Below are 12775 nucleotides of genomic sequence, written 5' to 3'. Positions count from 1 at the left end.
TTTTGGAGCTTTCTAGCTTTTTTTTTTTTTATGAAAGGAAATTTTTAATATTGTCTAACCATTATTGGAAAACAAACTCCCAATACATCATTGAACATCCTTGAACTGATTTATGGAGGTGGTACATCAAACAGAATAAAGCTACTAACTAAATTAAAACCAATGTTGGCCATACCATCGGCTACCATATTTCATTCTCGATAAATATGAGAAATTTTTACCTCCCAGTCGAGTTGCAACAGTCCATGAATAGCATTTAGTAAATCAAAATTCGCACATGGATGCAATGCACTAGAGATAATTGCCTGAACCACGATTTTATTATCCACCTGCAGCCATATCTTACTAAATCCTTTCTCCTTTACTATACGAAGGCTATGTAGGACTCCCCATAACTCGGCCCTATAGGAATAACACTTCCCCAATTTTGCAGCAAAGCCACCTAACCAATATCCGTTGCAGTCCCGAAAAACACCACCTGCAGCAGCCATGTTTGTATTACGACGTAATGCACCATCAGTGTTTACTGCCACCCAACCTTGTGGAGGGTTTTGCCATCCAACCAGCATTTCTCTTTTATATCCATTCAGCCTACTATGTGTGCAGGGAATTTGGACAGCATGATATGATGCAGCAACTAAGCCTTTTATCATCGATAACTTCTTATCCATGGGTATCAACTTTCCTTCAAAAACTTTCACATTCCTCCACTTCCAAATATACCAGCAAGTAAAACCAAATAAAATAACCCAAGGGATACCATCAACACAAACATTATAATTTTTTAGATTAGTTAACAACCAATCTGACAGAAGTAAATAAAAAAAGTTCCCATAGCCCATTCGTGACCCCAATTTCAACCATACCTCTTTTGAGTGTGGGCAATCTCTTAAGAGGTGTAATACTGATTCATCTGATACTGAGCATAACGCACAAGTAGCCGAAGACGACATGTTCCTTCTCCTACGTTCTAAATTAGTCAATAACTTTCCATGAAGACATTGCATTAGAAAGGTGCGTATCCGTTGGGGGCCATCCCATTTCCACGCAATAGCCCATTTTCTGCTTTGTTGTCCTATGTAATTTGGATAATCTTCCCGCAACACCTCATACGTTGACGCTACAGTACAAACCCCTGAAGCTGATGAACCCCAGTATGGTGTATCCGGTTTGAAAGATAACAATGGAGGAAGAAACATCAGAATCTTGTTCACTAAATCACTATGTAGGCAAGTAGCTAGCTTCTCACGATTCCACTCACCAGTATCTAATAAGAATTCCCGAACGCAACAATTCTCACTTGTTACAATATTAAGAGTATGGCCCTGTTCTAAAAGAGGGGTATCTTCCAACCAAATATCCTTCCAAAAGCGAATCGAGAGACCATCACCTAAAACCCATCGTAAATTATTGTTGAAGACATTCCACAGTTTACTCAATGCATTCCAAGTATGCGATGCTCCATGACAATAGATTGAGCTAGACCGTCTATCCATATTGAAGTTATATTTTCCTCTAATAATGCTAACCCACAGGGACTTAGGACGAGTCACTAGTTGCCATAACAGTTTCATCAAGAAGGCATTGTTCATCACGTGTAGCCTTTTCACACCCAAACTTCCTTCCTCTTTAGGTCTACATATTTGATTGCACCTAATTAAGTGAATGCGTTTATGATCAGCATCACCACCCCAAAGAAAATTTTGACAGTAACGTTCCATTCGTTTGCAGGAATCCAGGGGAATTGAAACTATTTGCATTACATAATATGGAATAGTAGATAGTACAGACTTAACTAACGTAAGTATACCAGCAAAGGATAATGAAAAGGCTTTCCAACCACTTAGTTTACTTTGAACTTTATCCTCCAAAAATTTAAAGGATGTGATTCTTTTCCTACCATTAAATAATGGGACACCAAGGTAGTTGCCTAAATTCGTAGAATAAGATAAACCTGATATATTCCTGAGATTCTCAATACATTCCTTAGAAACATTTGCTGAGTAGTAAAAGGAAGATTTATGAACATTTACCTTCTCCCCTGAGCAAGCATAAAAATCGCCCAATACTCCGTTAATAATATCTATTTGATCTACTGACGCTTCAGCAAATAAGATAAGGTCATCTACGAAGAAAAGATGAGAGATAGGAGGGCAACGACGACCCAATTTAATTAGTTTCCACAATCCCTGCTCCACTGCAATATTAATAGCATGTGATAACCTTTTAATACATAAGACAAACAGATAAGGGGAAAGTGGGTCACCTTGTCTCATGCCTCTAGATGGTGAAAAGGATTCTGATGGCATACCATTCCAAAGGATCTAACACTCGAAACACTTCCAGCTTTAAATTAACACATCAATAATCTGGTCAGGGATATGTGCCTCAAGTAGTATGTCATGTATGAATTCCCAGCGAAGTCTATCATAAGCCTTTTCTAAGTCAATCTTCAACATCATCCACCCCACCCTACCTTTCTTCTTTCTAAATGAGTGCATGACTTCTTAAGTCACTATCACATTATCGATGATTGCTCGCTCCGGAATGAAACTAGATTGGGTTTTTGCCACTAGTGTAGACATATTTGGTTTCAATCTGTTCGTTATTACCTATATTAATACCTTGAATATGACAGGAAGTAGACTAATGGGTTTGTACTATGAGATATATTCTGGAGATGCTGCTTTTGGAATTAGGACAATGAAAAGCTTACATAGTTCATTACCTATCTTGCCACCTGAAAATACTGTCTGAACGTACTTAACCATGCTCGAACCTACCACATACCACTGATTTTGGAAAAACAAGGTGTGTATCCCATCAATACCAGGGGTTTTCATTGGCTTCATGGCCAATAAGGCCTCATAACTTCTTTGTCGCCAACCGGCGTGGTCAATCTATCATAATCTGTCTTATTCAACATAGGGAACTTGCCTTTAATGGGATATGCTAGTAATGTTTTCGTCTCCTTAGAATACAACTTCCTAAAGAAATCAACAGCATGTAATCTAACTTCTTCTTGACCTTCTAACCATGTACCATCCATATTTCGCAAATGTAGAATCTTTGCCTTGGTTCTTCTTTTAACTGCCCAGAGGTAGAAGTATTCAATATTTCTGTCACCCAGTGTAAGCCAGTCTGCCTTGGGATTTTGCAACCAAAAAACCTTTTCCTGTTGAAGAATTAATTCGTATTCTTTACGAAGCCTCACTTCCAACTCTTGTAGATATCTTGATTGCTGAGATTCTAATTCCCTTTCAATGCCGCCCAGTCTAGCTAAATCCTTTTCTTTCGACTGAAAATATTACCAAAGACCTCTCTGTTCCATACACAAGCACTATTAGAAAACTTTTTCAATGCACCCTAGATATCAGAGGAAAACTCCTAATTTTGTTTAACAAAATCATTAAACTTTGAGTGGGAAAGCCATGCTGCTTGAAATTGAAATCTCGGATTTCGATTTATGACCTCTCTCATTCCTAATGATATTAACAATGGTCTATGGTCAAATTTAATTCGAGGAAGATGTTGAACAGTTGTTTCTTGAAACTTTAGCCTCTAGTTAGTGTTGCATAGCACCCGATCAATCCTTTCAGAAACCAACCCTCTCGTCCATGTGTATTTCGGCCTCTTAAATCCAAGATCAATTAAGCCATACGCATTAACAAACCGTTGAAAATATAGACAAGGCTTACTACCTTGTGATGAACCACCAACCTTATCATGAGCATATAGAAAGGCATTAACGTCCCTAGATAAAAGCCACGGACTAGTGACATGCTCTGCAAAAGAAGATAATTCTGCCCATAACGTTCTTCTAGTCTTGTGATATGGATGTCCATACACTGCTGTTAATATCCAAGAACCGCCAAATCCATATCTGACGTTCAGATGAATACATTGATCGTGATTATGAATTACCGAAATCTGCAAGTGTTCCTTCCATATCACCTAAAAACCTCCTGAAAAATCGATTGCTTCAACCTTGTGTGATCTGTCAAATTTTATAGAACGAATAACCTTGTCTGCGTTGGTGCCACTGATCCTTGGCTCCAACAATATCATAATTGAGCTATTATGTATTCTCTGTAAATCATTAGCAAAGTGAGGAAATCCTCTATCACCAGCCCCTTGACAGTTCCAAACCAATACTTTCAAATTCATAAGAGAAATAAAAAGCAAAAGGAGAGGTTTAAGCAACCTCCGTATTACCCCCATTTACCATATTCATTGGACATTCATCAACAGCTATCACGCCTTGACTACCACCACCTTTCCCCTCAGACAAACTCATGCTCGGTTGGACGATTTCCTCCTTCAATAAAGAGAGAGACGGAGAGAAGTATTGAGTACCGTTGTGTTTAGTTCTGGCCTTTTTCTTTAAAGAAGATCGTTGTAGGTAGATATTCCCTTATTTGCCTGACTGTTTTCCTTCTTCTTTCGACAAGATAACTCCTCCACTCGACTCTGCTATAGCTAGTCTTGTACTTCGATTGTCCATGGCATGTGTTTTCACACTACTATTTTCAGCTTTCTCTTTGGGTATAACGACATAATGTTTAGTGTTATCGAGAGTGGTAATAGTTGGCACACAAACCTCCACTTGCAAGTTATTAGGATCATGTTGTGATAAGGATCCCTGCAGCCGACATTCAAAGAGTTTATTGCCTTCCTGCATCATATTGTTATCCCTCCCTTCACCTTCATCCACCATTATTACCTGATCATCTTGTTCAACCCAATCATCATCATTCATAGAATTATTAATTCCCGAATCCACCCTGGGAGATTGCTCAACCTTCTTCGAAACTTGAAGAGCTGAGGTAGTGCTTGTCAAAGGTGTTAATGGGGCGGTTCCACTAGAAGATGTTCCATTAGACACTGCTGTTTGCAGCGGCTTTTGAGACCGCTCCACTTTTCTTTCATAAGTTTTAGTTAAGGGACTAGACTATACCTTATTAGAGAGGGCAGGTTGCTGTACATCAAAAATAACTGTATTAGCTGTCCCACTTTTCACCATATCCAACACTGAAAATCTTGATTCCGACCCCCCTTGAACCTGTGATTTTTGATTGGCTGTAGACATCAGATTTTTGTCCAATCCTTTTGACCTTCTACGAGATACGAGCATCTAGGGGCCATAAGGGGAATCATCTAAACTTTCCTTCTGTTCTTGTGGATTAACAGGTGCCTCAGTGGGTGTAAGTGCTCTGTGGTTTGAGCAGACCTCTTTAGTGTGCCCAAATACTCCACATGTAAAGCATACCTGAGGCAATCCTTCATACACAATTTTCTGTTCTTTGCCGTTCAAGAAAAATTTTGGTATCAAAGGTTCAGACAAATCAAGCTCAAAAGTTACTCTGGCAAATTTGCCTCTCTTTTCTGCTCCTGTATTATGGTCAATCTTCAACATTCTACCAATTAACGAAGTAATCCTCTTTAAAATAGATTTGTGGTACATGTGAAGGGGAATACCAGGAAATCTCACCCAAGCCGCTACCGCAGTGAGATCTTGCATCTCTGATGAGAAGTTCGGAGTCCAGGGATAAACCATTAAGTAGTGCCCCATGATTACCCAATGACCATCCAATAATGCTCATAAGAAATCCTCTCTATCTACAAAACGAACAATGAATCTGTTATCAGCTAGATCCACAATGTCATATTTACCTTTTGGTCTCCACATAAAAGCCAATCTATCACACAAAATCCGGTAGGAAATTGTGCGACCAAGCATCTGTACAATAACAGAGTTCTACCATCTTCTAGCTAGCGATTCTTGCCTCTTATCAGAAACTGTGATTGAGGGGAAACCTTCGATTGAACCGTATTCAAAGTCCTCCTCGTCAGACTCTGCCGAATCACACTCCATTTCAAACTCCGATTCATCCTTCGCACCCTCAACAAGGTCATCGTCCCCTTCGAAAAGCATTTCTTCACTGTCTGAACCTAATACAGTAGCCTTGAACGATGGGTTGTTATAGACGACCACTGAATCGTCTTGCGTGAACCCATCCCCTGAGGAATTACGAAAACGAACCTTCTTCCGTGACCGATCGTCGAGCATAGTGGGTTTGGGGGTTTTCTGTAGAGAGCACATGAGTTATTTTCTTCAAATTTTTTTCTTGCTCCTTCTTTTTCTTTTTTCCATTTCTAATCAGTTGTATTCTATTTAGATGTCCAATTGTTTTACTTGATGTTAGTCCATAGTACAAATGGCGAGTACTTAATTTCGAAAGTATTTTTCAATTTAATAATCATATTTTATTTAAAATCGATTAACAATATCTTATTAAAAAAATGAATTTATTTATTTAATTAAAAATTATATGAGTACGGTTACAAAACTCAATTCAATCTAAATTTAATAATAAAAAAATAAAATTTGATCATTTTATGTAATTTTTATTATTTAAATTAAATTAATAAAAAATTAAAAGGAATTGTCTATTTGGATTATATTAATTAAAATAAGTAATATATCATTTTTTATGTAATACATATATTAAAAATTAAAATCATATTAAAAAATTAAATATTTATAATCAAATTTAGATAATAAATATCTTAAAATTATTACTTGTTCCTTATCTTAATCCGTTTATAAATTATTTTAATCTTATTTAAATATCAAATACCTTTTTATCTATTATTGGTTATAATCTTTACTCAATTCGTAAGTATAAATAAGATAAGATTAATTATAAATCTAAATTTATTATAAAATTAATTAATTAAAATAAAAATTATATTTTTAATTGACTAATTTTGAAAATATTATATCATAATTGAGTCATTTTTAGCGTTTTATTTTTTTTAATTCTTTGTAATTGTGTGTTTGTCTAGTTTACTTTTATAGCAAAAAAAAAAAACTAATTTCTGGTATGTTTAGTTAAAAAAGAAAAACGAAAAAAAAAAGGGTGAAGAAAAAGAATACGTTCAAAGCACACCAGCAAACAAACAGCCCAATCCAAGCAAAGGAACGAGTAGCGCAAAATGGCGGCTGCTGCTGCTGCTTTAGCACCAGCCACTCCTCTCCGGTACAAACCCTACTCTACCCTCCGATTCCTTTCCTTCTATTCCAAAAACCTAACAACTCCTCGCCTTTCCCCGCCACTTCCTCGCCGACCATTCCAGTTTCACTCAACCGTTCCTCCGAAACGATGCTTTTGCTCCGTTGTTTCTGCAGCGCTACAGTCCGGAGAAAGGACAAAAACGGAATTCCAGGAAAAGAAAGTTGGTGAAATGGGGAATACAGTAGGCGAGTTTAGGAAGAAGTTGAAAATCGCCGACATAAAAGGAGGACCCGATGGAGGTTTGGATCGGGTCGGGCAGACTCTGGTGGTTATGGGTTGGGTACGGACTCTCCGGGTTCAAAGCAGCGTTACATTCCTTGAGGTAACACTCAATTTTTAGAGTTTTTTTTTTCCCCAATTAATTCATGTTAATGCTGCTATTATATTTTATAGGTAAATGATGGCTCATGCCTTTCAAACATGCAATGCGTGATGAATTCGGATGCTGAAGGTTATGATCAGGTACCGCCGGGCCGAAATATTGAATCTTTCTTATCCATGAAATTGAATTTTTAAAATTCTTGCTTTTTCATTTCAGTATTGATATTTTAGTTTCTTAAAGATATTATTAATTGGTTACAGTTTCTTAGCACTATTTTATTAGTATGGGTTGGTTAGGATGGGCGCTTCATTCCTATCCCATTAAATTTCTTGTGCCAAAAGTGGAATTTTCAATTTATGTTTGTACTTGGGATATCGTTGTTGTTATTCTTTTGATATGGTTGCCAATTATTATATGTTTCAAGCTTGTAGGTGGAATCTGGGTTGATTGCTACTGGTGCATCTATATGGGTACAAGGGACTTTGGTGGCTAGCCAAGGAGCAAAGCAGAAAGTGGAATTGAAGGTTGACAAAGTTGTTGTGGTATGGTAGACTTCCCTGTTTCTCTTGTCAAATTTGATTATTGATATGTCAGAGGTTATCCATCTAATTTGCTGTGACAATTAACTCAAGTGGTCTGCATCTGCAAACTGCCGAAGTTGCTTTATGGAATCAGAAAATTATTAGTATTATTTTTGGACTTAAACTAAGGAGATCTTTTAGCTAATAAATTTTCACTCATCATACTGCATAATACATTGCTACTTGGTGATTCCTCTCCGCTTTTATCCTAAATTGGTTTTCCTTGCTATCCTTTTCCTTGACTAGGCGTTCAGAAATGGAGTAACGGACAATGAATGTGTTATATTGCATTGATATTACTGCATTTTCCTCTCTTGGGTCACTAAATGAAACTTCTTTACCATATTATGATATGGAAATTTAAACTTCTAGTGGAATCTTTGTACTAATTGCATGCATCATTTTTTGTCAGGTTGGACAAAGTGATCCTTCCTATCCCATTCAAAAGAAAAAGGTCAGCCGAGAATTTTTGAGGACTAAAGCTCATCTTCGTCCTAGAACAAACACATTTGGTGCGGTATGGTTCTGCTGCTTGTTTACTATCATCTCTAGTTGCTATTATATTCATTTACTTTTACTATTGTGCCATAATTTTTGCAAGCCATTGTTGCTTTCTTGATGTGGGTTTCTTTTCCTGTGACTATCTAGTATTTTATCTCTCCTTTATCGTTTTCCATTATTGCAGTTGTAACTTTTGCTTGCTATTTGCTGAGCATGGTTGCTTATAACTTCTTTTTAGGTTGCACGAGTGAGGAATGCTTTGGCTTATGCAACGCATAAATTTTTCCAGGAAAATGGTTTTGTGTGGATCTCTAGTCCTATCATTACAGCTTCAGATTGTGAAGGAGCTGGTGAACAGTTCTGTGTTACTACTTTGGTATGAACAATAACTTTTAACAGATTTAGGTTTTTTTCCCTAATAGCTACTTTGTTTTTCTTTTTATGTTTTAACTGTTAAAATTTAATCCACGATTCCACTTTACTTTAAACAACTTTCTATGTGTAAAAGTATGCTGCTAAAAAGAATGTAATGGTTCAGGTAAAAACTTATTAGCAATTATTGTACAATTATGTTATAGCTTGTCAGATATCTTTATTTATGATTCATAAAGTTTTTCTTAATTAATAGATTCCAAGCTCCAGGGAAGCCACTGATTCTCCTGTCCGAGCCATTCCAAATACAAAGGATGGATTAATTGATTGGTCACAGGTGAGTTAGATTTGCTTCACTCTGTTTCCAATGCTACTACATAGAGCTGCCTTCGGGCAAAATGTTTAAGAACTTTATCTAATCCCTCTTTAAAATTCTTAACCTTTTATAAATGAAAGTGTGCCTACTTTTTGCATTTCAAGGCTCTTCAAATGCAGAGAGGCAGCCAACTGTCTTTGGTTTTATAACTTACTCAGCTCTGTGCATCAGCTGTGCAATTGATGAGTTAGTTCATCAGACATTTCTCTGGAAATGTACTAGTAAACTTTTCTTGTGCTGCAGTTGTCATTGTCTATTTTTGTATTTATGTCTGAAATCTTGTGTGCAGTTTGCACCTCTCTCAAAAAATCAGTGATGTGTTTTGAATGCCACTAATGTAATACTTATGTCCTATTTTCATATGCCAGGATTTTTTTGGCAAACCAGCATTCTTGACAGTTTCAGGTCAACTTAATGCTGAAACATACGCTACTGCTCTTTCGGATGTATACTTCTTCTGCTTGTTCTCATATCAATTTAAAATGGGAAGGTAACCAATTCAAGAAATAACACAGTACTTTTATACTTTGTCAGGTGTATACATTTGGACCCACCTTTCGAGCAGAAAATTCGAACACAACTAGACACTTGGCTGAATTTTGGGTAAACATTGTTGATTTAGCCTTGTAAATTTCTGACTCTCAATTTGACTCCACATCCTTTTCGCTAATTTTGTTAAGCCTTGCCTTACTAAACATTGTCTCTGAGAACTTGTTCCCCCTTTTTGTTTAGATGATTGAACCAGAACTCGCTTTTGCTGATCTGAATGATGACACGGCCTGTGCAACTGCATATCTCCAGTATGTAGTATGTTGCTTTTCACATCTATTTGTGAATTTGTCTCTTTGTTGCTAGACTATAGAGTCAGAAGCTCATAGCACACACACTGAAATTCTTTAGTGGTATATTTCTGAGTGAATTTGGAGTAATATATACTGTTTTTTATGGAAGGTGAGACATGTGCTTGATAATTGCAAGGAAGACATGGAATTTTTCAACACTTGGATTGAGAAAGGGATCATTGATCGACTGAATGTATGAGCTCTATGTGTATCTTACATTACCTTTTTCTATCATCTATCCAACCTTTTTTCTGAGTTGAGCTGTGAGGGTGTTGCACGTTATTTGATCTTCTAGATTTTGATTACCCCCTTCTATTGAGCTTAAAACCGTTACTGGCAATGTTACTTGTACTGATATGTGGGTGACTTTTATTTGATGAACAGGATGTGGCTGAGAAAGACTTTGTGCAGTTGCCATATACTGATGCAATTGAGCTTCTTCTAAAAGCAAAAAAGAAATTTGAATTTCCGGTATTGCATGTTTCTTTTCTGTTCAAACCTATATAAAACTTTTTCTTGTGTCACGGTTTTTCTATTCATTTCTGATTAAATACCAAGATAACTCTTTCCTGCCATGAATATAACTTGCTTAAATTTGTGATTGTTAGCCAAGCCTTTCAGAGATAATCCTCCCATAAGTTTGTCTGGATAGTTATGCCTATTGAAGATTTCTTACTCTTGGTTTCTTTTGCAGTTGAAATGGGGATGTGATTTGCAAAGTGAGCATGAACGTTACATAACTGAAGAGGCATTTAATGGATGCCCTGTTATAATTAGGGATTATCCAAAGGCATGCAATTGGTCTCTCATCACTCTTCTGTATGTTGGGATTTTATCTGCTTTTAATATTTTAATGCCTGAAGTTCTTTAATGTAAAACTCTCAGGAGATCAAGGCATTCTATATGCGGCAAAATGATGATGGGAGGACTGTAGCAGCGATGGATATGTTGGTACCTCGGGTAAATATTTTCTTCATTTATGTAATGTTGCCAACAAATTTGCTGTGAATCTTAAGTCCATCCTACTATCTCATTATTGATGTATATTCGAATGTATAAGTTCAGCTGATATACATGATGCTCCTTTTTTTTTTTTTTTGATACAAACATATGTGATGCTCTTCTATAAGAATGTTATTCTAGTTATATCCTTTTCCTTGGTTGGCAAATTCATTGCAGTTACTTTTCTTGTTTACAATTTATTAGGTTGGCGAGCTCATTGGTGGAAGCCAAAGAGAAGAACGACTTGAGTATCTGGAAAATCGTTTAGATGAGCTGAAGCTTAGTAAGGAGAGCTACTGGTGGTATCTTGATCTGCGTCGTTATGGTTCAGGTTAGGGATCCCTCTCGTAAACTTGTGCAATAGCTGCTGAGCCCTGAGAACTGTTCAGTTTCAACCATTTGCTTTCCCGTGTTTTTCTTTCACTACAGTGTTGTCTTAGACTCTTACCATTTAATTGCATTTGCCATTATAAATCCTCTGTCAAATATGTTCTTTGCCAGTTCCTCATGCGGGCTTTGGACTTGGCTTTGAAAGACTTGTGCAGTTTGCCACTGGAATTGAGAATATAAGAGATACAATACCGTTCCCAAGGACACCTGGTTCAGCTGAATTTTAGTGGTGCAACTAGTTTAGAATTTTTCTGGGTGTTTAAGCAGTTTTGAGATTCTGTCGATTCCTTTCTCATTACAGTTACATACAAGAGATCTCTTCTGTTCTGGTAGGGTGCTGAAGACTAGTTGGCTACCTTTTGCCCTATCCTTTTGTAAAGAAATAAAAAAAAAAAAAAAAAGCTATGTTGTAATTTATGAGATTGAAAAACTGAAATTAATTTTGTTCTAAAATGAATTTGTAATAAAATTTAGATTTATAAGTGAATTCTCATGTTTAAAACTAATGCTCAGTTGGATTTTCAATATTGTACAATAAAAAAAAACAAGCAAATTATGGCAGAATATTTACTTCTATCTTTCATGTTTAAGTCTCTTCCAAAAGGATAAAAGAAAAATACCAACAAAATTTTGTTGGGACTCAATTAGAGAAATAAGATTTAACAAGTAAAATTTTTACCATATTTTCCCTTATCCACTCTTGTCTTCCCCGAATCGCATCTTTCTCTCTGCTAAGCAAACCTCTGCTGGCACGTTTGGTACGGGGAATAGCATAGCTATTCCCCCTCTATTCGGTCATTTTTTATTCCTTCGTTTGGTACCAAATTGAAATACGGAATAGCAATTTCGCAGGAATAAAAATTCTGTCAAATAGGTTAAAAGTCATCTTTAGCTATTTCTTTTCCCCCCCAGTAATAGCTATTCCATGGTTCATGGAATAGCTTTCAAATATATAATGACCAAAATAGCCCTTATAACCTAAAAATATTACAACCCTATACCTATAAATACTTTTTTTCTCTCATTTTCCCTTTTCTTTCTCTCTCTTCTCCCTCTCTCATTCTCTCTCTAACTGGAACTCAACACCGGCGGCGGCAACGGCGACGACGGCAACGGCAGCAACGGAATATGATCGAAAAACGTCGATCTAGTCTTTTCCGACAATATTGAACCGAGATCCAGCCAGATCTGGCACTCAACGGCCAGATCTCACCGCGGGAAGCACCGGATCTGGTGCTTCCCGACCAGATCCCACGGTTGGATCTGGCACTCCACGGCCAGATCCAGCCGTGGGGAAACGCCGATCTGGC

At 36.9% G+C, this 12775-nt stretch overlaps 1 protein-coding gene across 2 annotated transcripts; it reads left to right on the top strand.

Annotated features, from left to right (window-relative positions):
- On the top strand, nt 6910-11948 carry LOC18606254 (asparagine--tRNA ligase, chloroplastic/mitochondrial). 2 transcript variants are annotated; one of them, XR_001927284.1, is made up of 15 exons: nt 6910-7401; nt 7473-7541; nt 7833-7943; nt 8395-8499; nt 8722-8859; nt 9112-9192; nt 9600-9677; nt 9766-9834; nt 9964-10038; nt 10183-10266; nt 10458-10544; nt 10768-10874; nt 10959-11033; nt 11280-11406; nt 11577-11866. XR_001927284.1 is itself a non-coding variant. In XM_007039771.2 (15 exons), the coding sequence occupies exons 1-15, from the start codon at nt 7000-7002 to the stop codon at nt 11690-11692; spliced, it is 1713 nt and encodes a 570-aa protein (XP_007039833.2). In that variant the 5' UTR covers nt 6910-6999; the 3' UTR covers nt 11693-11948. The 2 variants fall into 2 exon arrangements, 1 of the variants encoding a protein (XP_007039833.2); XM_007039771.2 differs by having other exon boundaries at nt 10768-10863; nt 11577-11948.

The sequence above is a fragment of the Theobroma cacao genome, chromosome 3 (genome assembly GCF_000208745.1).
Source record: "Theobroma cacao cultivar B97-61/B2 chromosome 3, Criollo_cocoa_genome_V2, whole genome shotgun sequence".
Lineage (NCBI taxonomy): Eukaryota > Viridiplantae > Streptophyta > Magnoliopsida > Malvales > Malvaceae > Theobroma > Theobroma cacao.
Note: the sequence above shows the minus strand (reverse complement) of the source record. Positions and strands in the feature narration are given on the sequence as shown.